We start from the raw sequence: 24,806 nt of genomic DNA on the forward strand, positions 1-24,806 counted from the left end.
GTGTCAGTCATATTCGCTTTATGCGAGATTAGCTTAGCGTTGTAAAATACATTCTCACCAAAAATACCATCGCTCGCAGAAATACCGTAAAAGTTTCGCTAGAGAAACGTCTATCTACCAATATCTGTCGGATTTTTTTCTTTTAATATACACATTTTTTTTTTTTTTTTTTTTCCCCTAATACACGTCATACGGAACCGACGACGTCAATCGATTGATTTTTATCGATTTAACTAATTTAGTCTCGAATACGAGGGGGCTCGATTATATCGATCCCCGAGAGGCTCAAAAAAATTTGCATTAATTCCCCGATTGATTGACGTGGATCAACTAGCTCAACCGGCGGAGCGCATTATTGCAGACGCTCGAAGCGACGACGACGACGACGACGACGACGACAACGAGCGCGTCGAAGCCCCCGCTTTTAACGGCAAATCTCCCCGAACGGAACTTCCTAAACTAATCTCGACATCGAAGATCGATAATAATGATCTCTCCCAGGACGCACAAATCTTGGTCGCTGTCCAAGTTGCGTTAGCCTCGCGGGCCCGTAGAAACTTCGCGCCCGTGTAACCGCTCCGCGTGTGCAATTTAATACAGGACTTAAGGGATTAAAGTATAGATTAAAGTACGCGGCAGACATTTAACGCGAATAATTTTCTTTCGTTGCGCGCGCGGAAGATTTCAGTGCGCTTCTCTCTCTCTCTCTCTCTCTCTCTCTCTTTCTCTTGTTCGCCGCTCAAGATACACCGACGACGGTTGACAAAGAATAACATCGCGGTGTAAAATCTCGTCTTCCGACAAAGCCGGGAAATTCGCGGACCATCACGCAGCAATTTCTTGCGAATTAAGAACTTTTCCCCGATGTATGTACAAGCGATATAAGCGTAACGAAAAGGATCAAATATTCGGAACGATAAAAACCTTCTCAAAGTTGTCGCGTGCAAAATTTAAACCGATATTTTTCTTGATTCGTCGATTATTAATTACTTATATTTTACATAGCTTTATAACGCTTGTGTGACTCGTAAAGATTTTTCATTGTTTTTGACGTAAATTTATATGTGCGCAAATGCGGACGGAGAAAGAGGTGAGGAAAATATGCAAAAGTCCAATTATGTGATATATATATATATCTTTCTCTATTACCGGCTCTTTAAACGCAAGACCGGCCGATTCCATAAATTCGGCCACTTTCGCAATTTCCACCCAACGATTTAGCCGTTTACTCGCGTAACGGGTATCGCTGTAAAAGCGTAACAGCGGAAAATCCGCAACGATCGCGTAAGCGATTTCTTCCGTTATTACTTCATTATCATTTTTGCAACAAGTGGCGCCGTGCACCATCGGCCTCTAGCTGGTAGTTGCCTTACACACGTGAAACTACCGTGTGTTCCGCCAATTGTGTCACGACCGAGAAAGCGAGCAAAGAAGAGAGAGAGAGAGAGAGAAAAGGAGCGAGCGAGTGAAAGAGACCGCGGCGCGGAAACTCTATTGGAAACAATAATCGTACCGATTTCAACGGTTACCGCGCTCTCCGCTCCTTACTGGTATTGCTGCTGATGTTGTTGCAGTTGCTATGTATTTCTCCAATTTCGTCAACAGCAAAACGCCGACTAGATCCTCACAATTACTATCGCCCATTCTATCCTTCCTCTTCTTCATGCTTCCCTCTCTCTCTCTCTCTCTCTTCCAGATTTCTCGAAAACTTCTGAAAGTTAGGACACTTTCAGAAATTTAAGAATCCCAATGGCGCGCAAGAGACGAAGAACGAATAGGGAACGTTAGAGAAAAAGATAGAAGAAGAGAAGGCGAATGGCGTAGTGCCGATCGTGTAACGTGCTACGAAATCCCTCGTTATCGTAATTTCGTTCTCGAGTATCGGAGGAGACGACCCGGGAGTCGTGACACTCCTCCAAAAGTTGACTCGTTCTCTCAAAGATCCTTAGACTGGAGATTGGATTGGGGATCGTATAAACAGTAAAGGCAACGGTCGTTGAGCAACTTCCTTTACGTCGTGGCCCGAGCCACGAACGGCAGCTTCATGCGACCGAGGCTTTATTTTCGGGGTAACTTCGACATGCGCGTATCCCGCCGAGAAAAATATCTCTCGAGAAACATAAAGCCGATCGTACCGATCGACTCGATCGTCGTCGTGGCATGTAAATCGTGCTTGCGTATCGCAGCGGATAATACGCGAGTTTTCACAAGGACCGATCTAGCGACCGATTATCTTTTATATTTTCTTGCTAAATCGATTGAACACAAAGACAAAGATGATTATGTGAAATATAATCTAAAAATATATTATTCAACGTACTCTGAGATTTAGTCTTTAACTACAATCTCTAATGTGAGTTTTATCATCGACCGATGATTCTTTAATTAATTTGCTAAATCGATGCTAAACGAGAGTTCGAGCTTCGTGTGCGCTTTTTATCGCGCGTTCGATTCGTTTCAAGGATTAGATACGTGTATGGGAGATGTTGAAGGAGATGAGCAGCCTCCTCGTTTGACGATGAGTCAGTCGATTGCGAATTGAGTACTGCTTCTCTGATTTCCGCTACTACACGGTCTCGCATGCTCCCTCCGTTTCAAGAGAGCTAATATATTTCGAATAAGAGTATCGTCCTTCCTCGAAAGTAGCACAGATATTTTTTCGCAAAAAGAAGCTCTCCAAGATTAATTGTGTCTCTCGATAAATAATTAAGCGGATCGCACGCTTGTAAGAATTATTATTATAGTTCGACCTTTCTAACTAAACGCGCACACGGTCCGATCGATAACTTCATTAGCAAACGGTAATTATATAGCATGTTATATAATTAATCTATATAATCTACATAATACATTAGGAGCGCGCATATCTTTGAAAGTAGAACAACCGATGTCACTTTGCTGAGGCAGAGAAATGCTCGCGATTATTATAATATTGTATATTCTGACAAATATATAACTGGATAAAATATTAAAATAATTATTTTATCCGTTCTATCGCCAAATACTTTTCATTTTACGCGTACAAGATAATTATAACAGCGGTATAAAAATGTCAGAGGACACGCTAGATGATTTATATAGATACAGTTTCTCATAAAAATATCTCTCCGGATCGCGTCAATTCTCAAAGGGTACGACGACGAAGACACGATACGATCGACGAGACAAAATGAAATGAATTTTACAGCGCGATGTTCTAGACGGTTTCATAATAACAGATATCCGTAATTTTCGATAGAGAGAGAGAGAGAGAGAGAGAGAGAGAGAGAATTTGCTCGAGCAAGATTGCGCGAAGAAATGTATTTTATAATTTTTTAGCTTCTCAAATTTATAATTGAATTAAAAATATGATGGTAAATTTCCAAGAACTTTTAATGAGAGATCATCTTTATACTCGCCGAGAAATCCGGAGAGGAAGCGACCGGCTACTTGAATCTACAGCGACGCTGTGATGGCAATTGTTTCGTTAACACGGCTATAATGCAGAAAGTTACAGGATAGTTACCGCGAGCGAGAAGAGAAGAGAGGAGGAAGGAGGGCTCATCTCGCGATATCACGAAGAGTGCGGAAAATTTCGACGGGCGTTATCATCGCCACGCGATAATAATTGGCCGCCGCCGCCGCCGCCGCCGCCGCCGCCGGAGATGAGGCGACGTAAATAATTCTCGGGTATCGCGAATGCGCAGAGGCCCCCAAAGGAAATGGAAATGAGGCGTGTCTCTCGTTCTCGTGCTACTTTAACTCATTATTTCGCTCGCTGTTGAGAAAAGGACCTAATGGAGGTTCACCCGACGGAAAGTAACAGCGGTGGCGCAATAATACCAAACGTACAGCCGTTTCATCCATTAGCCGTTGTAGCTAAGGGTGAATTTTGGCCTGTGAGAACTTAAGAATTCCAATATTTCCGGGATTCCCCCCTGCGTTAACGATCGCGTAAGATATGAACGAAAATTTACTTTATTCTCTAATTAAAAGTATCTATTATAATTAAAGGAGTAATATATATTCTCTATAATACTTTTATAAAATTTATTCCGACAAGGAATAAATAGCTCTCTTTTAATTGTTTCTTATATCAAAGTATCGTTATATTTCTTATATCGGATAGACGCGAACAAATAAATGCCAATTGATTTCTAAACATTGTTCATTGGTCATTTAATGGATCGGACACCCCACAGCTGTGCTATGGGAAAATGAAGGAGTGGATTATCTAATCACATATTTCGTGAAATTTTACAAAGAAATGCTTTTTATTCTAAGAGCATTTCCTCTCAATTCACCTTTTCTTTTTTTTTAGCCAGGCTTTTAGACGCGCTTTCTTCGCATATCGCTAATATCCGCTAAAATATCGCGTCACAAATTATTTAACTTCGTATTTGTCGATGTTAAGGATTTACACTTCCCGCTCATCTCGATATCTCTCGTTATATGTGCACTTTTCCTCGTAGCAGTAATTGTCGGAAATTGAAATATTATAACGTTGTGCAAATATGTTAAATCATATCTTAGCTATATGTGGAAAATATGGTTCAAATTTTTTAGTTCAAATTTAATGTTCCATTCAGATACGATGATCTTATTTCTGATTAGTTTTTATTTTCGAAAGCTATGGTATATGATATCGCACGAATATTGTTTAAATTAAAATATCTTAACGGAAAAAGAATATTAGAAGTTAATCCCGTATGTTGAATAAAAATTTCCCAATACAACAGCTGTAAATTATGCTTGTAAAAAAAAAAAAAACCATTACTCTCTTTCCTCCGTTCTATCATTGCTAAGTAAATTTAAAAAAAAAACACAATTTTTCCTCACGCAGATAGATATAACCGCAAGTTAATAACAATAAATTCCCCAGACGCGCGACATTAATTTCCACCGTCGAGGATCGACCTTTATTATTTCCTCGTCGAAACGGAAACGAAGCCGCCGCCGCCACCGCCGACCCGCCTCGACTCGATTCGACTCGACCCGACTCGGGGTATCGGGAAAAGTAGCCAAGGACCTTCGAGGAGAAATTAAAGCTTCGTGCAATCTGAAAGGGCGGAAAAAGAAGCCGACTTGGAGAAAACAAGAAGACCACTCCATGGTACGCCGAATGAAAGAGAGGCAGCGAGAGATACGGGACGAGACGAGAGCGGCTTTTATCGAAAATTACGATTTATAAAAATTGCAGTCCCATGGACTCGCTCACGTCGCGTCGTACAGGCGTATCTCTCGCGAGCGTATAATTAGTTGGAGCTCACAGAGTTGCACGAGAGAACGTAAGACAAATCCTTCACATAAGGATTAGTGTCATTGTACAGTGCGGTGGTAAGGGAACTCTTAGCTGACTATAACCGTATGCGTTGCGACTACGTACTCAGCGAATAGTAATACCATTGAATCGCAGTAGCCAAAAGCATGGCTATTGCGATGCATTTGAATGCATCGCAAAGCTCTGTGCATTCAACTTCCGGTATCGCAACAATCGTACGAATGGAGCGATAGCGTAAGAAGGCACACGTCGTGTGAATGTTAAACGAATTTCTCGTAACTTCATTTTTAATGTAGATTTTATGTAAATCGTAACAAAAAAAAAAGAAAATTTAAACAAAAGTATAAATCTCTCTATATACATATAATATATAATACGAAACAGAATCTTTTAATACCGTGTAATTGCGAATGATGTGTATATGTAAAGTATGATTACACGATAATAAGATTTTGCTTATACGTAACGTAACGTAATGGCATTAAATCTCGTGCGAACCGAAATATTTAACAGGCCGGATTGATATTTCGGCGCACCGTTTTGTGCGAGTCTCATTACGCGAAATGGCACTCGTCGCATTTTGCGAGCCCGACAAGATGACAATGACAAAGAGAAAGAGGCAGAGAGACGGAGACTTGCCCGGACCATTTGTATTTATGAACAAGAGGGAACATAGTTTACTATCTTGACTTCGAATTAACTCGATCCCGTTAACACGACGCTCGACTACCTAGTGTCGTTCCGGAAACGACGCCAACACCGTAGTCTTGTACACAGGAAGAGATATCGTAACTGCTTTTCGTCCATGTCTCGTAATAAAAGCCAGCATTATAATTATAGCAGTTGTATATTGCTTCGGAAGAATAATGTATGCGGGGAAACCTTGAAACACATAAATCATACACGCGTTTTATTTCTCTTTTATCATTCTCTCCGCAATTAAATATTTATTAGAACGACTGATATTGTTGACCGACATACATTTGCCTTTCGTCAGATTTGCGAATGAGCATTAAAGAAATATGAAAATTGCGATTTCAATCAATATCGCTTTTTCCGGATAATATCATTTTTCAACTCGATTAACCATCCAGCGAGGGATATATTTCTATTCAAAGTTATGTACACTTTTATTGGAATAGGAGTTCTCTGCGTGGCTCTCTCTCTCTCTCTCTTTCGAATAAAATATTAACACGCGAATAATAAAATATAATAATAGGAAAAAAATAATGTATTATTTTTCAAAAAATTCAAGTAGAAAATAAGCTAATAAGAATCGAGCGCAATAAGTAGGTGTAATAAAATTATGTAGAAATATTCTTTAATTATAATGAATTTTACCGAAATGTTCATATTGAATGTATTAGTCTTCTCGCTTTGTTATCTATATTAATTTATTTTTCTCGAATATCATGCTACGCGCATCGCTTTGTGAAGCATCGACGAAACGCAACTGCGAATTTCGACATCGCGGTCCGTAGCTATACAGGGAAAAGGGCAATAGATAAGAATTTATTTCAATAGTTCGCTCTCGCTTCCGCCAACTAAAATACCTTTCGAAATTATGAAACATGCGCACTGTGGCGATATATAGTAAAATATAGTATTAATATATAGTATTAAAATGTGTAACAGAGAGGAAGAAGCGCATCACGTTTGTGCATTACTAAGGGATTACACGCGGACGTGGAGGTTTGTCTAAATTAAAAATGGAGCACACGCGAGCGTACTGGGCCCCGCGTATACTATCGCGGATAAATCGATTTCTGTTGGACGGCTACAGCCGTATATATTTAATAAACTAGTTCCGCGCGCGCGACCCGCTTTCGTATACAAAAGATTTTATCGTTACTCTTTATCCGATATCGGAAAGAAAGGAAGAACACTCGTATTTCCGCGCAAAGGGACCCTTCAATTACTGTCACATTTCATTGATCCTCTCAAAGAATCAGCAGTGCGATGGAAAATATTCAAATTGACCGTGAGTGGCACGCCAGCTTCGAGTGCTTGTTTCTTGGCCAAGCGCTATAAATTGGAAAAGACACGAGAGGGAGGGAGGGGGATAAGAAGCGATCTTAGTAGTCAGGAATCTGAACTTGTTCAGAAAATGAAATGTTACAATTTTCCATCAATACGTTAGGAATTCAGGACGCGTCGCTATTCGGGAGAAAAGATTCTGATTTTTCTTCGCGCGAGAGAAAAAAAGAACGCGGTCAGCTGAGTTGCAATATCGCGATTTCGCTCTATGAAATGCTCTTCATCCTGAAACATCGCTCGACATTTTATCAAGAATGTCAGACGTATTCAAACAATCATATTCCGTGCGATGGAAAAAAAAAAAAAAATTTCATAATCACGCTTAAAAGCATTTCCGAAACATATAATGTGAAACGTTCGTTTCGTTGCCGTTGTGAATTTTGCATTTTGCTAAGAATAAATTATATATACTCCCCGTTTCGATTTATCTATTGATAATTCACGTTAATATGTAAATATAACGTAAATATTGATTATATATTGAAATACGTTTCTGTTAATAGATATCTATATATGCACAGATGCAAATGCGTAATATTTGATTTATGCGATCGTTGAGTGGCATTGCGTAATTGACATTGCGATATTTTTCCATGCCATTAAAAATCGTATAATCTGAAAGATTTTCTTAGCCCGCTGGCAACAACAGCTGACTCGTGGATGAAACCGCACGTCGGACGGATGTATTGTATTAGCTTTCGCTACTTTGGAAATTCTAACTTCCGTGAGCGTAAGAGAGGAGGACGATACGAGGGATTATACATTGAAACTCCCGTCTTAGCTCTCAAAAATCCTTCCGGCGTTTCTTCGTCGAGATTTCACGGAATAAAACCGTACGAGGTTTTAATGATCGCGACACAGTCTTTACAGTAATAATTTATCGATCGACTTTCGAAAATGAAGCGGCGAGGAAGCAAAAAAGTATACGTAATGTATCGAAAGTAAAATATAAATGATCGGATACGTTGAAAATATTAAATTATAAAACATTGTATACTATCGCGGATTATGAAAGGATTTCGCTTTGAGAAAGAATATTTACCGCGACAACAAAGCACACACGGAGAACATTCCGCCAAAAGAGAATCAAATATTAAAACTAAATCAGTTGTATATATATATATATATATATACCGTTCGTGATTTTCTGCTAATATCCATGTTACTCGAATAAAATCACGTGTGATTAACGTGTGTTATTTATCGTATTTAAATCTACTTTATCATTATCGGTAGAAAACGGATTAATGAAAGGATTAATGAATATTAATATGTGCCTAAAAACATCACGTTATTAAATTACTTACGCGATAAAAATATATATTGTTTCCTCTATTTAAATATGATTGCCTTTAAAAAAGAAGGCTCTGCCCTCGTATGAACGAAATTAATCCCTTTTCTAAACAGAATTCACGATTATCGCCGACGCGGGTTTCTCGTCACGGTCAGCTGAGTGAGTTTTCGTTGACTCTGCGAGACGAGAGAGAAAGAGAGAGAGAGAGAGAGAGAGAGAGAGAGAGAGAGAGACGAGATCGCCGAAAGAAATTGGCGCGCCACAATAACCGTTTCGAGCTCGTGGCCCATTACCGGCCCATAATTGTCTCCCGAGGCTATAATAGAATGAGCGTAATGATAGCTATAACAGTTGGCGTATACCGCCAATTCCGTTCAATGAAGAATGAAGCGTGAGAGATGGAGAGAGTGGATATCGTTCGCGCGCGGCCGGGCACGTGCCCCGATCCATTCCGCCAGCGAGCCAGCAGCAGCCAACCCTTCGTATTTGCACAGGAATAACCTTGCAGGAAAGAATAATAACTCTCTCAGGCGCTATCAGCGCGAATCGCGCGATGAATCGACCGTTCGCTAAGCGCTCGTGCGCGCCGATTTCCGTCGCGATAGAAGACTCGGTGTAAAAAGGCGGGGCAATTGCGGAAAAAATTCTCACCAAGTCATTTACCGGAATCGATACGCTATCGAAGGTTTTTACGAGAGCACTTGGCAGTGAAAAGCGTGTCAGCGTTATACCCAATGTATCGTATATTCTGTTATATCGTTGTATTATACATATATAATTCGCGGAATTCTGCTGATCTCGTTCGACCATAAATGGGGGATTATTGTATCGAGATTGCTTAGCGCGCACTTTACATCAAGCGTTTAGCGAAAGAAGCGCAGCTCGAGCGAAATTATAAATTAAATCGGCGAATAAAATTAGACGAAAATGGTATATCCGCCACGATGCGGAAGGCAACGGCGAAGACAAGAATGTTTCCGACGACGTGTTGTTTGCGATTCCTTTTCGAGCGAAAAGAGGGAATTCCTAACGTCCGTCCATTTATCCAGGCGCGTGATACGGCGGGTATCCGGGAGAAAGCATCCCGTACCCGCTGGCTAACCCCGGCTGGGAGAGACAGCGGCAAAAGCGAGAGAAGCTCGAAGTGAAACGTAAATTCGCGCCATCCCATATTCGTCTCTTCCCTATACGTGGCCGTGCCCGTAACGCGGCGCCGCCATTTCCCGGGTCAAATCGGCCTAAACTCTAAACGGTGAGACCAATCGCGAGTCCAATCGTGCTCGAAGCACCGCCAAGATTTCGCGTTCGAGCCTATTATCGAGAATAGAGAGAGGGGAGAGAGAGAGAGAGAGAGAAAAAAGAAGAAATTTGCCTGCCGGTGCGAGAAAATAACGAGACTATCTCGCGCGAACACGTTCACCTCGGTGTTTGTGTACGCTGCCACGTACTTCCCTCGTAATCTTGGCTTTCTTCTCGCTCTGCCGGAGAGCATCTGTACGGGAAGATATCCACTGAATTAAGATAGCGGGACGACGCTGTCGCGATGCGATATATAATTAAATCTTCTTGTATCCCGGGACGCGACGCTCTCTTCTTCCTCGATGCGTGGTAAATTTTTTTACAAGTCCCAGTAACATATATAACCGCGCTTTTTCTTGACGCGAATACGAAACGGCGATTTCCATTTGTCAGCGAGCGCTCGTAAATTATTCCGGCAAATTCCGTCATCGATCGTCGAATTACGCGGTATTTCGCGATGGCCGAACGGCGGATATTTCGGAGGTCCTCTCGCCGTAGAGTATAACCGCGAGTATCGAATGAATGCGTTAATGCGTAAGGACTACTCGAACGCGATTCCATTCGTTAACGGATGTCGAATGACCCTTTTAACGCTCGATACTCTTAAGAGGCACATTCGCTAATCCGATTCCGCTCGATCCTTGCTATATTATGATGGATTATAGCACTAACAATGGACTCTAATACGATGCTAGATTTACAAGTACAGACCAATAAGGAGACTTAAAGTACCGTTAAGTTTAATCCTTATTCAAGGCAATATCGATGGGGATCGATATTAAGTACTTTCCGTTTTTGCTTTAATATTACACAAGAGCAGAACAATGTCGTATTAGAGCATTCATATATATATATATAGTAAAACGAACCTCGGAAAGTCGTCGCATTAAATCGATTAGTCGTCGAGGCAAAAAAAATCATACTGTAATCGCCCAACTTTTTCGCCAGCGTCGTCGCCCTCGTTTTTCTCACATTACGTAAGAAAATAGAGCCGGGGCGGACTGCGAAACGGCTGCTCAAAATACAGTAAATTTGTAAGTCGTCCGAGGCAAGCGCGCCGCCAACTTATTTCAACCGTTTCATTAACGTTTAGAGGCAGGACAACTTTAAGAAACGACGACGATGTCGCCGCGGCTTTTTAATCGCGTCTCACAGTAAAAAGCACGATGAAAAGTAAATGGTGACGCCGTGAAACAAGCTATATTAACCCGTCAAATGTATAACCGGTTAAAAAAAAAAAAAAAAAAGAGAGAGAGAGATAATTTTTTTTAATCCTGATATTTTTGACACTATAAAAGAATTAAAGTTATTCTATTTTAAAGAAGAGAACAATTTTTTTATTCTAAACTGTTTTTAAGAGTTAATTTCAATTTGATTAATATATATATATATCTCTTAAATAAAATAAATTTCATCGAAATAGTTTCACCGAATAACGACCTTTCGTTCAATTTTTGTTTAGAAAACACCAACTTGTTAAGGCAGCTAGGGCCGGAAGATCAGTCCAGGAACATTCAGCGAACTATCAATTTCACGGTGGCACACAGTTTTTAGCAAAGTTAACCGACGGATGGAGAACGAACGTACAATAGATCGCGCTACAGCGACAATCAATTCAAGTTTAAAGTCGGGTACCTCGGAATGGCCGTGAATGTTACATATCGACCTCGTCCACTCAGGTTCTCCTGCAAATATCATGGCACGGTACGAAGAGGCGTCTACTCGGACGGTGAGGGATGCTTTTTCGCTAGCGGTAATAGCGGCGCGTTAGTCTTCGGGGGCATTCTGTTCCCCGGGAAACACGCGAGCGAGTTTCCGCCATTATCCGGCCTTTTTATTCGGCCGGAATTAAGAACACCGATCATGCTAGACGACCATCGTCTAACTTTTGCGTTTATCGTCTCCCGGCAGAAGATCGCGAGAGGCGCAGGCAGGCCTTTACTCGTGAGAACGCTTTCGAGTTGTTCCGCACTTTTACCTCCGCATAATTTTTTCAACAGCCTGCCGTAAGTGCAGTGCCGCGCCCTCGTGCAATTTTATCGACGTGTCAACGATAGGTCAAGCCCTACAAGTTGCCGCGCCTTAAACTTGTAAGCGATGTGTTTTCTCCTGTCCGCCGACACATTATGGATATACATATATTCCTTCATAGCGCTAGATGCCATGATATAAATTGAAAGCGCGCGTCTATCTCGCGACAAGTTGGCGTAGATGGATTCACGGTGAATGTCTAAATCGATAAATATTAACATGCGACAGAAATCATATTTTTATTCGGCACGAAAGTTTAATTGTCTAATCGTTTATTCTCTACCCTAAACACGTTCATTCATTGGTCACGCGACGTGTATATTTCTATCAGTGATACGAAACGCTCCATGATAATTGCTTTACTACATTGCGCCGACGAGCGTGCGATACAAGTGCAATAATTATCCGTACGATGATTTAAATCGCCCGAATGTAAATCGCGGAATAAATTCATTATCGCGGGCGCGGCGCATTCGTTATTACGTTCATGAATTAAACGACGAGTGAATTACAATGATCGTATAGGCTTTCGGTGTTATTATTTGCTCTGACAAGTTGAACCTCAACGGCGAAATCACGGCGGCATCGGGAAATGTGCGCGGATGACAGATAGATAGATAGATAGATAGATAGAGAGAGAGAGAGAGAGAGAGAGAGAGAGAAGCTTATACATAGCACGGAAATGCGCTACTGCATCTGGATTCATGATTTCTTAAATAGCTCGCAGTAAATGCCTGGCAATTCGCTTCATTTACATCGTCAACACGTAAACGATTCAAGCAAATAGCGAAATTAATGCGTACCTTTCGCAATAACGTCTTTATCTCTTCCTGTCTGGAATACGATAAACTTAAATTCGCAAGAGTAAATTTTGCGTCATTTATTAATGGAAACTGAAGAAATCCAAAATCACCGTTGCCCCTTTCAATTTTTATTGAAAATTCATTCGAGAACGGAAGCCAGATTGATTACAGATGACGTATTTCCCTTCTCACATGTCATTACTTCAAAAACGGTTTAATTCAATACTGATATCGTATACAGAAATTTTTGCAATATTATTTCGTCTGTTTGTTTCATAACAATTAACAAACACCGGCTAAAAAGAAGATGAAAGCCACACGGTTGGAACGGATCCCGAATCAGGATGGATAAATTTCCGGACAGATAAAATAACCATTCACTTTAATACTCTTTCTTTTTTTATCATACGAATTTTCCATACGAATTACTCTTCTTTCTTCTTAGTCGGTTTTTAACGATAAACTGTAACACTGCGATGATTCGATGAAAATCTTCGCTTTAAAGATTGATTGTAATTTGAAAAAAAAAAATAATAATAATAATAAATAAATAAATAAATAAATATATATATATATATATATATATATATATTTATATATATATATATTTAAAAATATATATTTATTACGCATACTTTATATTTTGCTATCACGAAACATTCTCCGTTTTGCGACTGTAAACGGCGATGAAATTTCAAGGGGAAAGGGAAAAATCGATACGGAAACTTTCATCGGCTCGCGTGTTAATTTTGATACGAGCCAACCGGATGAATACGATGCACATAAAATAAAATAAAAAATTCGGCCCAGACGATAGTCATCTAACTTTCATACCGGCCGTTATGTTCGTCCGCGACCCGTTTCCCCACGTGCGATGGACATCATCGACATAAAAGCGACAAGGGAAGAACGAGAGGGAAAAGATGTCTACACATATATATCTTTGATTACCCGTTACATTTTTTATATCATACATCTCCGCGCGAGTTTATCGAGGAAATTTGTAATTAAATAATACATTCGGTAGTGACGTCGTGTGTCGTTGTTTAAAACACATAAAAACTCTTTAAAGGGAATTATGTACCAAATAAATATTTGTAATAATTACATCTCTTTCTCTCTCTCTCTCTCTCCCTCCAAATTAAATAAATCAAAATAGATAAAATTAATGCGAGCTTTCCGCAAAGCTCTTCTCATTTCATAGGCGATAAAAATCTTGTCTGCTCTTTTATCGATTCCTTCTCATATGTATGACAAAAGACACGCCGGTGTCTCGAGATATCTTGATCAGAATAACGTATTTGCAAGGACGAACTCTAGGGGCAAATCGCGTACGGCGATTCTACGGTGCGGAGCGGAGAGGAGCGGAGAAACGACTAAATTCGGCTAGCCGGCTAAAAATTCAAATCGCCTGAATGCTAAGCATCCGGGCGCTTATCCGCTCGCCAGACTGCGGAATTAAGATCGATATGCGGGATCGTTCCGTCTGGCAGCGCAGGGGGTCCGTCGCGTTTCTTGCAGGGCTCCACGGTAATGTCGGTCGGAAGAGTTACAACGCCGTCTGGCGCCGTCGAAAGCAGCATCGCCCGGCATCTCGGAACGTGAAGAAATTCTTCAACCCGCCGCCGCTTCCTTCGCCCTGCATTTTTTATGTCTTATATTTATGCAATATTTATCAGCGCGAAATTTTCTGCCCGCGGCCCCCAACGACATTGTATCGATCCACGGAGAGAAACGTCGAAATTTCGTTGTCGAGTTAAATATGAATCGCGATCGATAACGCGAATTATTGTAACTATATAATACATATATTTTCTAGATATATATATATATATATATATATATATATATATATATATATCCAATATATTTTTTGCGACTTATTTTAAAATGCGACACGACATGATAAAAAATTTATAGTAAAATGCAAAAATACCGTTAAATAATTATGAAGACTGAAAGGAGAGAAAGATGTTAAATTTTTTAAATATTTATATACATTTTATAAAATTTAATTTTTCAAATTTTAATTATAAAGAGTTCTTGAACGGTTCTCTCCATTTTTTACTTCCTTTGATTGTACCATTCGAAAAATATGTAAAGAAAGTCGCTTTGTTATATTACTAACATTGCACGATATATTCACCGCACACAGACCGATCGCTTCTCTCTTTCGCGAAAGCATTCTAACCGTAATCCACTCTGGAGTTGTCAGAAATTTGAGAACGTTACAGAGTTATCCGTCCATAAATGGAGAGCCAAATGCGAGAACGATCTATTGTAATTACCATCGCCTGTGCACTTGGAACTTCCGGTTAATCTACTCGGCGGCGATCATTTCATCAAACGGTTTTCGATTGGTGCTCATTTTGCAGAATATAAAATCGACACGTTTGCACCCGGCTATTCTCGATCGCTGGTATGATAGACCTCGTCTCTAATACAGTGTCCGCACGCGCTTCCTGCATTTTAATGCACATAATTAAATGCAAAAATCGCTCAACGAGCGAGCGAGTGAGCGCGCAAACGGATAGCAAAAAAGGAAGGCGGCTCCGATTTAATCGACAGCGTCACTTCAACAGGTCGTCATTCCCATTTTCCCTCGCGAATTCATTAAATCGCGTTTAATCAATTACGCACGTTCGACATCTCCTTCCGTTACTCGCCGAGCTGACTTTTCGACCAATTAACAAACTCGCTTGATAAAAGAACAATTATTTATCCGACGGCAAATACGCGGATGCATTTAATCGGCGAGCGCGCGCGCGCGCTCGCGCGGTTCCAAAAACTTTCTTCTTCCTCGGCTTGATCCTGTTACCAGAGAGCCGGAGGATTAAGCACGATACACGGACGATTGCCTTACACGATCACCAAGTAACTTTCACGTTATCGTCTCATCCACTGGCCGTTTATCCTGCGCGGCGTTAGCTCGGCCAAAGAAGAGCCGGTCGGAGCGCGCCAAGGCGAGAAAGCTATCGAGTTTGCGGAAACTCCCGAGTGTGAAGAAAGCTCTTTAACGTTTTCCCCCGCGTTCTTTCGTTCCTCCGCTTGCTAGCCGCTGCCGAGAAATTTATTTAATCGACACAGCGACTAACGAAATTCCGAACGCGTCGTAACGCTTTACAGAGGAATTCGCGGTTCGATCGTTCGTAGAAGCATATTGGGTTCCGCAATCACTTTAGTCGCTTCCATTTGTCCCCTCCCTCAATATTTTATCGAGCAAAGAGAGAACGAAGATCTATTTGTTGGAGTCTTAATAATGCCCGAGGACATGTAATGAAGTATATACGATATCTCGCGTCTCGAGGTTATTTTTTCTCTTTTATTTTCAAGACAACAGATAAGAGTTACACTTTTGACATGCTGAAATGATTATTTTATAAATGGTGAATAAGATCGACAAAATTTCGATAGTCACGTGGTTGATTCTGTTATCAGTCGGAAAATCATCTTGATCGGATTTCGAGAAGCGCGCGCTTTCCCAGCACTTATCTCTGTCTCTTTATCTCGGTCGAATCACGATATATATGTATATGTATGTAATTAAAATGGTAAAAAATTGCGTTATAAGACGATTCTATCTGCACAGGAAGAAAGATTTTGCCGAGCGCAATAATTTTCGTAAAAGCGAAAGAGATTCTATATCACGACCTGTATCTCGTGGCAACGAGAAACTATGCGAAACACTCTTCCACCTACTTTATGTTACGTGTAACTATGCGAAGAGCGCGACGAAGACGCGACTCCAATTCGATCCTCGAATAACGTTTGCGCCAATATTATGTTTCTGCACGGTTAACAGAATTTCCATTCTCTCTAGAGTCAGAAAATCGTTCATTAAGATTGTAGTTAGTAAAATCTCTGCGTGTATGCAATCTTTCCTCTGAAAAAAATTATTAAAGAATTCCCATCTATCTGTACGGCGGCAGATCTTTTCCTCTTTTTTTTTTTTTAAATAAGTCTATTTATATAGCACAGTCTCGTCCTATTGCCGTTCAAGATTAAAAAGCGCGAAGACCCGATGGACAGTCTGAAAAATGTCGGAATCTCTCGAGTAAAAAACTGGATTATTTCACATTTAAAATTCCACCACGGACAAATTCGCCGCTTCGACCCGTCCGGTATTAAAAGAGCCGTCTGCGTTATTTGGACAAGGAAACCGCGAAAAACGGAAGGGCGGCAAGAAAGCAGGGTAGATAGAAAGTCGAAAAACCGCAAAAGTCTATCGAGCAAACAAAGGGGATTACCTATTTGTCGACAGGTCAAAATGACCGTTTCAAATTCCTTTCGTCATTAAAGGTCTACCCCTGCTGTTATTCAAGGAACAATCGCGAAAGCTCTATGTATCGCTGCTAAAAACTGAATAATAAACTAAAATAAAAAAAAAGAGCTCCACGCGTGAGGGGGTACAGGAGGCAAAATTAATTTTATTATAGTTTGAAATTCCCCGGCGTTGACAATCAAAAATCGTTTTAATCTTCACCAATTTTAAACAATTATCTATACATCGCGTATAATATAGTAAAAGCTACGGTTAAAAGATAAATAAAATATAGGAGCAAGCTGGATGCGAAGGATAAAATAATGTAAAAGTCAATCTAGAGAGTAGCGGCAGGATTTGGAATTTTATTTTACGGCATCCGGTGGTGGAAATGACCGCTCGCTCGCTCGCCTTCTTCCGCTGTTAAATTACTGCCCTTATTTGGACAAGTACGCGAAAGATCCTCCGCGCGCGGATGCGAGACCGAGGGGATTTAACGCCGGGATCCCGTTACCGGGACAAAGGATTAAAGCTCGATGCACGGACGATCGCCAACTAACTTTCGCCTTATCCTTCCATTTCCCGTTTCTCGCCGCAAGCTCACCGGCACTCGGCCCAAGTAACGCGGCGGAGTGAGCGCAGGGGCGAGAAACCTGTCAAGTGCAATAACTCGAAATGCGAGAGAAATTCTTTCGCTACCCGGGGCCAGACGCTCCTTGCCGTGCGCGAGTGGCTGCACGAAACGCCATTCCTCTTACCCTTTTTATGCCTTTTTCAACGTAACGCGTAAGGGAAGCCCATTACGCCACTGTACGAGCGAGTTGATATCGAGTTCTCTCTTTCTCTCTCTCTCTCTCTCTCTCTTACAGTTTAAATAAGGAATAATATTTACTCATCTCGAGATTTTCCGAATATATTATATACTGTTTCAGAATCATTAGATTGTAAACTAATTATACATTCATTAACATAACGTTGTTTACCTCATTCATGGTTTATCTCTAAAATTATATCGCATCATTGAAACAATAGCATTTATACTCAAACTGCTTTCCAGATATTGTTAGACTCGTAATTGGAAACTGCGTCGATTTGTAATACGTATTAAGCGAAAAATTGCAGTTGAATAAAAGATACTACGTATATACGCAAGATATAATGATAAAACATCATTCGCGTGTAAACAAGGTTGATATCGGTAGAATCTGATTTCAATCCAATCCATCGATAAAAAAATAAAATAGAGATTTGATTTATAAATGAAATAAATAAATCTCGCAGATTCTTTTTCTCCCTCTTTCTCTTCCCTCTCTCCCTCTTTCTGGCAATTGTCATTGGGCGGTCTCGCAGGACAATCGCGGCGAGGACGACTCTCCTTACACTCTCGCCTCGACAATGGAGCAGCAATGTCGTACGGGCCACTCGGAATTTCGGATTTATGACGAGAAGCATATTCCATACGGTGGCGTCCAAGAAGCGTATACGTACGCCCGCAATTCCCCCATAAATTCGAAAATCTCGAGAGTCGCGCCAGGATACTCCCAGAGGGATCGCCGGTCGATCCTATTACCGGGCCACAGGATTAAGCCCGATGTACGGAAAATCGCCCCGGACGATCGCCAACTAGCTTCCGCGTTATCCTCTCGTCCGCCGGCTGTTTTTCCCCAAGACCCTATATGTCGCGGCGCGGTGCGGTGCGGTGCGGTGCGGTGCGATAGCGGTCGGTCGAAAGAGGAACGACGACACGATACGCCGGCGGGTTCGAAAGGGACACAAGAATCGCTGCCTCCGTCCGCGCTCCTCCGAGCCGAGCGTATTTCGCCAATTTCGTTAGCACCCGCTCGAGCGCGCTTCCACCCACTTCCGTGCAAGCGCACACACGCGCGTACGTACGTATTATGTACACACGTATAACGCAGGAGCGTGCAAGTGAGAAACGCGCGCGTACGTAGGGAATGCATCCCGAAAGAGAGAAAGAGAGAGGAAGGGAGGGCAGGAAGGGAGAGAGAAAGAGAGAGAGACGGAAGATTTTGCAGCGATCATCGACTTGGAGAACGGCGCAGTCGCCCAGGAACCAACTCGAACTCACTCACCCTGCCCTTCTCTTCCTCCTCGTCCACCTGCTCCCCCCTGTAACCCCCGCAACCTTCTCCGAATAGTTCCGTCCTTCTCGCGCTCTCTTTTCACCCCGCGCTCTGCCAGATGATCCTCCACCCTCCACGGCACAACCACCACCACCGGCAGAACCACTGCCATCACCTCTACCACCACCACGACCACCGCCACAGTCGGCAGCGTCGGCAACGGTACCACCAGCAGCAGCAGCACCAGCAGTAGCAGTAGCAGCAGCAGCAGCAGCACTGCCGTCGCTACCACCTCCTCGGACTCCGTCGCATCTCTCTCTCTCTCTCTCTCTCCCTCTCTCTCTTTCTGTCTCCGTCTTTTATCCATCTCTCTGTTTCTCTTCCTCTGTCAATCTCTCCCTTTCTCACTGACGTCGCTGCACCCTCTCCGCTAGTCCCGCCGCTCCAACCCTCTCGCGCGCGCCTCGGCGCCTCGTCCTCCTCCGGTGCCAATGCCGCAGTACCGAATGCTTTCCGCGGAAGGTGGAAACCCGTGTAACACGACCGTATATAGATTTTCAATTAGTCAAGGGGCGGTAGCATAGGAAATTATGTGTCGCGTGTCACCGCGAGCCGCCGCGAATACTTGAAGCGCGCGTTCGTCGTTGCCGATTATCGTCGTCCTCATCGTCGTCATCTCCATACGTCGTCCATCTCGTCGATTGAATTCCGTCGCGCGCTTCTTGTTTCACGCGCGAGCGGTAGCAAAACCGCGTGCGTTTCGCGGTCGTGTTCGTTCCGTTCCTCTCGGTTGGCTACCGTAGAAAGATCGATTTCCGACGCGTTCGGTAGGAAGATATATATATATATATATATATATAGAGAGAGAGAGAGAGAGGGAGAGAGACGGAGAAGGTGTGCGTTCGTCGCGATCGAGTGTTTACCAGGGATCACGTTGTGGACCCATTGTGCGAGAGAGAGAGAGAGAGAGAGCGATGACTCGACGTCCCGAAGCCGCGGGAGTTAGGAGATAGGTCGATCTTTCGCCTGGCACATAGCGCCGCGCCGCGCCGAGAGCATCATCATCGCCGGATTATCCCCGACTATCTTGGAGAACCGACATCACTCGCGGGACCGAGAATGCTGCGCGCGGCCTTCGTCGTCTTACTGCCACGGCTCCTCGCATTGTTGTCGCTGCTCATCCATTCAGGTACGAAGAAATTGTTATACTTGTCGCGTATAAACGACGTTTATTTAACAGTGAAACGCTCGGAAATCGACGGGTTTCTCGCGTAAACCGTATACTTTAAAGCACATTTGAAGATGAGCCTATATTATATACCAAATAAAGAATATATATATATATATATATATAATGTGGAATTCGTCTATATATTTAAGTTTCTCTAAATTATTCTATAATTTTAAATATTATATAAAATATACTCAAACTATAGAAGGAAGCATGGTTACTATCGCGAGTCAGCGTCGAGCTACGACAAATAACGAAATCTATCTGCATGAACGAAAAGCGTTTACAAGAGATATCAAAATCCATTTTTCGCACGCGTGCCGAGAATATTTCGAGATTGATCTGTCCAGGTTCAATAAGAGTGCATGAATGGGTGCTGATTTGCGAATTAAAGCGTTGCTCGAAAAATGATTGGACTCTATTTCGTCGGGCGAGTCGATGGCGTTTGCATTATATGTGATAAGCGAATTAGTAAATTAACGAACCCGCTAATACCCAATGCGAATTTCGCAATTATCCTAAAATCGTCCGATTAAATCGTCGATAAAGAGGGAAGAGGAGATTCGGATTGTATATCGTACATATATATTTTATATATATATATATATATATATATATATATATATATCGTATATCGACAAATGCATACTCTTATGCGCGGCTTGTCTAGCTCGCTCGCGCGCGACAAAATGCAACGTGACACGAGAGAAATAAAAAGAATACAAACTAGACGAATAAAAGCTAGTATCGAGCTACCTATCTGCACAAAACGGCATGCATTTATGTATATCCATGCAAAGCGCTGAGAGTAACAATCGCGTACGAAAATAACAGATATCTTCGATGGCGCGACAAACAGAAATTCACGAGTATGCGAGATAATTCAATCATGTCCGAGTTATCGGCAACAATTCGACTAAATCTCGAGAAATCAAACGGAATTTAATTCAACGCGATTTGTATAAGGACGAGTCCGCGAATTACTTTTGTTAAACTCGAATAAATTGAAATAACACAATCGGTCAGAAGAAACGCCGAATTCTTTCCATATCATATATACCCTGTGAGCTTTTTACCGAGCATTATATCATCGTCCAATCGAAGCCGCGATGTTTCGAAATTTGTTCGCTAATTCGACCGTCCCCGTCTGCTATCGAGCGTATTTTTATTATTCGTGACGAAAAGGGAAAAAAAAAACTTTGTTTCAAGTACTTAATTAAGACATTCGCGATCGCCCCACCGTCTTTACCTACGAAATAAGTAATAGCGAATTTGCGGAGGGTATAACTACTGTTTGCGAATTGTTGGAGATAATGGAACGGTCGGCAGCTTCGAGCAAACCGCTGTCATTCGGAAATTGCCCCCCCTTCAACCTCGCTTCGCTGTACGTATCGATCGGCGTAAATAAAATTTCGACATTGTCGTTAAAAAATATGAAAATATCCTTCAATTTTCAGCCTCTCGTTCATCGAACGATGTATTCTTAACCGGCATTGAAATTAGTTGGACGCTTTAACCTCGTTTTCTCTCGACGAAAGCGTATTTTTAGCGAACTGTTTCGCGAAAATTTTGCAGCTTTCGTAATTAAATTGAAAACGTTTATCGCGCGATTGGCGAGGCGCGTGTCTTCTCGTGCGTAGATAGATAAATTAGATCCATTCGGAACGGTGAATTCGCGGAGACTAATTAACCGTTTGTAAATCGACGGACGAGGGTGAAGGATAATGGGACGATCGACAGCTTTAAACAGCGATTATCGTTCGAAAATTAACCCCCTTCGCAATTGTATCTCGCCGGGGCCGGAATGAACCCACGCGATTTAGCGCGTCTTACCTAAGATCGAACGGCCGGCCAGCCCGCTAAATGCGCATTGTCACGTGACGTTCGTATAAGGATAATTAAGATTTCTGAGAACGTCATCTCGTCTACCCGCGGTTATTTATAACCGGCCAATTACCGTATCTCAGCTTATTTGTCTTGCCTCGATATGCACGTGCACCCGAGAGATTTTACTATTTTAAAGCGCAACGAACCGTCCATTTATTATCGAGCTTCGCGTTCGCAAAATTATTATCTCATCATCGCGTGTGTTTGCAAGAATTAACATATCGCTGCTGCGCACATCTTTCGATAACATGTGATTATCGGATGACCCAGCATATTTGTACAAATGTTTTCACCTCATTATCTATTCCGGAATTTACATATCGTGCATTGGCGAGAGAAAATTCTCATCTTTCTCCGATATCTATTTTTAAGAAGAAACTCAGACAAATCTTATAATTTAACTCTATTGACACAGAAATATATATAGAGTATTTTATTATATATATATATATATATATATTTGGCCCCCAATAATAGGATATCAGTTATTCATTATGACCCGAAATTCTTTCGGACACCACCGAGATTGCAAACGGCGAATCGAATATTTATAGTTTAACCTTCATATCCCCCTCGCACCCTGGAGGTCTCCTTCTTTGGTGAAGTATTACCGCGTACTACTGCGGAAAATTCTTCGCTCGCGAAATCCGCGTAGCAGCGAGCCTAAAATAACAGCGACAGCCGAAAAAAATAACGCGCATTTGCATCCTGGCCAACAAGCGTCACGAATTATTCAAAGTAAATATTTCATACCACGGCGAATCGTGGAAATTTCATTCGCCGTGACGGCGAAAGAAAAAAGGAAAAAAAGAGAAAAACACCGGCGTGCGCGTCTCGTTAAACGCATAAGCTCACCTCGCGTTAGTGCGAGCGCGCGCGTAAAAAAAAATATCCACGTGGGACGGGTCGCCGATATCGGAGGGGAGGGATACGACAATTAGAGAGCTTAAATTCTCGGTAACGCTATATCCCATCCTCCTCCTCCTCCTCCTACTGTGGAAGGCAACGGCGGCGGCACATAGCCATCGACCGGTCAACGGCGGACCCGATTTCAAAGTTAAATCGAGTTTGAACTTTGAACCGCGATCGCGGCACTGGAACCGAACCCAGATGGCGAAGTACGCCGAGGCTGAGAGTTAACGTTCGCTATCGCGGTTCGTCGGTCGAAACCGAAAGAACACGACTTCTCGCTTATCGTCGTCACTTTCGCGGATGGCGGTTTCCTTCGCCCACGACGACGACGAAGGACCTTTTCCAATCGAAACTCACGACGATCATCGTGTAAACGTGTAAAGCAATCCGCGCGACGAAATCTCGTATGGTGAACTCGTTCGGGATCGGTAGTAGCTAGCGCTCGGGAAACTGTATTACAATGGATCGTTAACTCGAGTAACATAATTGGCTCAATTTCCGATAAAATCCGATAAAACGGTGGCAGCCGCAATTCTCTCTTTATATATATATATATATATAGTTTCGTTTAAATGAAACAATACCAACGCACACCAGCCGCTCTTTGCTCTCCGCGCATTTTCGTCTAGTTCTCCCTTTCCCTCCTCCCGTTCGGCAAAAATCTCTATGCAAAACAGTAATCAAAGATATACTTTTTTTTTTATCGCCCGCAACGTCGCGCATAATTCAATATATAAAGTACCCGGCTAACTTAATTACGCTCGGACGAGATTTATTAGCTTGTCACGAGAGCCTCGTCATACCTCGTGCAAAATCTGACGTTTTCCGGGACACATGAAACTTTATATGCGCGAGGATATAAAAATACAATGCATTCGTAAGAGTACTGCATAAATTTTTCAATTTTATAGACGAGAGAAAAGAAACAGACACATGGAGCTTTTATAAAATTGCAATCTTGAGATTCAATCGAGTTTACAAGAACTGATTAATAAAACTGATTCACCTGCTTAATTTAATCAATTTTCTATTACAAAAATGGCTCTGACTTTTATACGAAACTCAATAACATTAAATTTTACATCATTATTAATGTGTAAAATTCTATCAGCTGTTTATATTTTTCTCAATTTCTTCTGAACGAATTCTCTTCATTTATATTTCTTTCATATTTTATGCTTATTTTATCCAACAGTGACAATCGCGTAAATCAATGACGGATATCGTAGATGTAAGAAAGAGCGAGAGAGGAGTTTTGTTTAATAATTGTCTCGTAATCTCGAATCTCCATGGTACGTGATCACGCACGTTGCCGCTCTCTCGTCGTTCCCGGAAGATAACAAGGGTGCGTTGTTATTTTTTATTCGCGACGCATATGTATATCGCGCGCGCGCGTACGCGCGCGCATTATTTCGCATGCGGCGCATTCTAGAGTGTTAGCCCGATGTCGTTAAAATAAACAGAATCACTTGTCGGAGTAATTCTGCTTATCGCTCTCTTCGCATGCGCCACGCGCAGATTTACGATACGGATACAAATAAACAAAAGGGGGAAAAAAAAGAGCGAAAAAAAAGAAGAACGAACGATGAGTACACGGGCGTGCATCGGGCGTATATCGCGAATGCGTTTTCCGCTTCGAGATTGTCCGCGCGCGTCATCCGCAATCCGACGCGCGAATGATAACGCGTTTAATATCTGGCGACTGCA

The 24,806-nt window shown here is 42.0% G+C and overlaps 2 protein-coding genes across 4 annotated transcripts in view; one reads left to right on the forward strand and one right to left on the reverse strand.

Moving 5' to 3' along the window:
- Positions 1 to 24,806, reverse strand: part of LOC138936548 (uncharacterized) — a 161,789-nt gene that overhangs the window by 118,459 nt on the left and 18,524 nt on the right. The gene's annotated exons all lie outside the window — the stretch shown is intronic.
- LOC138936550 (uncharacterized) overlaps positions 1 to 24,806 on the forward strand; it is an 86,273-nt gene that overhangs the window by 45,619 nt on the left and 15,848 nt on the right. Inside the window, exon 1 of one of the 2 annotated variants that reach the window (XM_070302019.1) lies at positions 19,355 to 20,258. The exons of the other annotated variant lie outside the window; for it this stretch is intronic. Coding sequence (XP_070158120.1) covers positions 20,189 to 20,258 — 70 coding nt within the window. The 5' untranslated portion in view covers positions 19,355 to 20,188. Of the gene's footprint in view, positions 1 to 19,354; positions 20,259 to 24,806 lie in introns of those variants that run through there. 2 annotated transcript variants of the gene reach the window in all.

Source organism: Polyergus mexicanus, unplaced genomic scaffold (assembly GCF_030449975.1).
Source record: "Polyergus mexicanus isolate NDT 795.1 unplaced genomic scaffold, iyPolMexi1.0 SCAF_9, whole genome shotgun sequence".
Taxonomy (NCBI): Eukaryota; Metazoa; Arthropoda; class Insecta; order Hymenoptera; family Formicidae; genus Polyergus; species Polyergus mexicanus.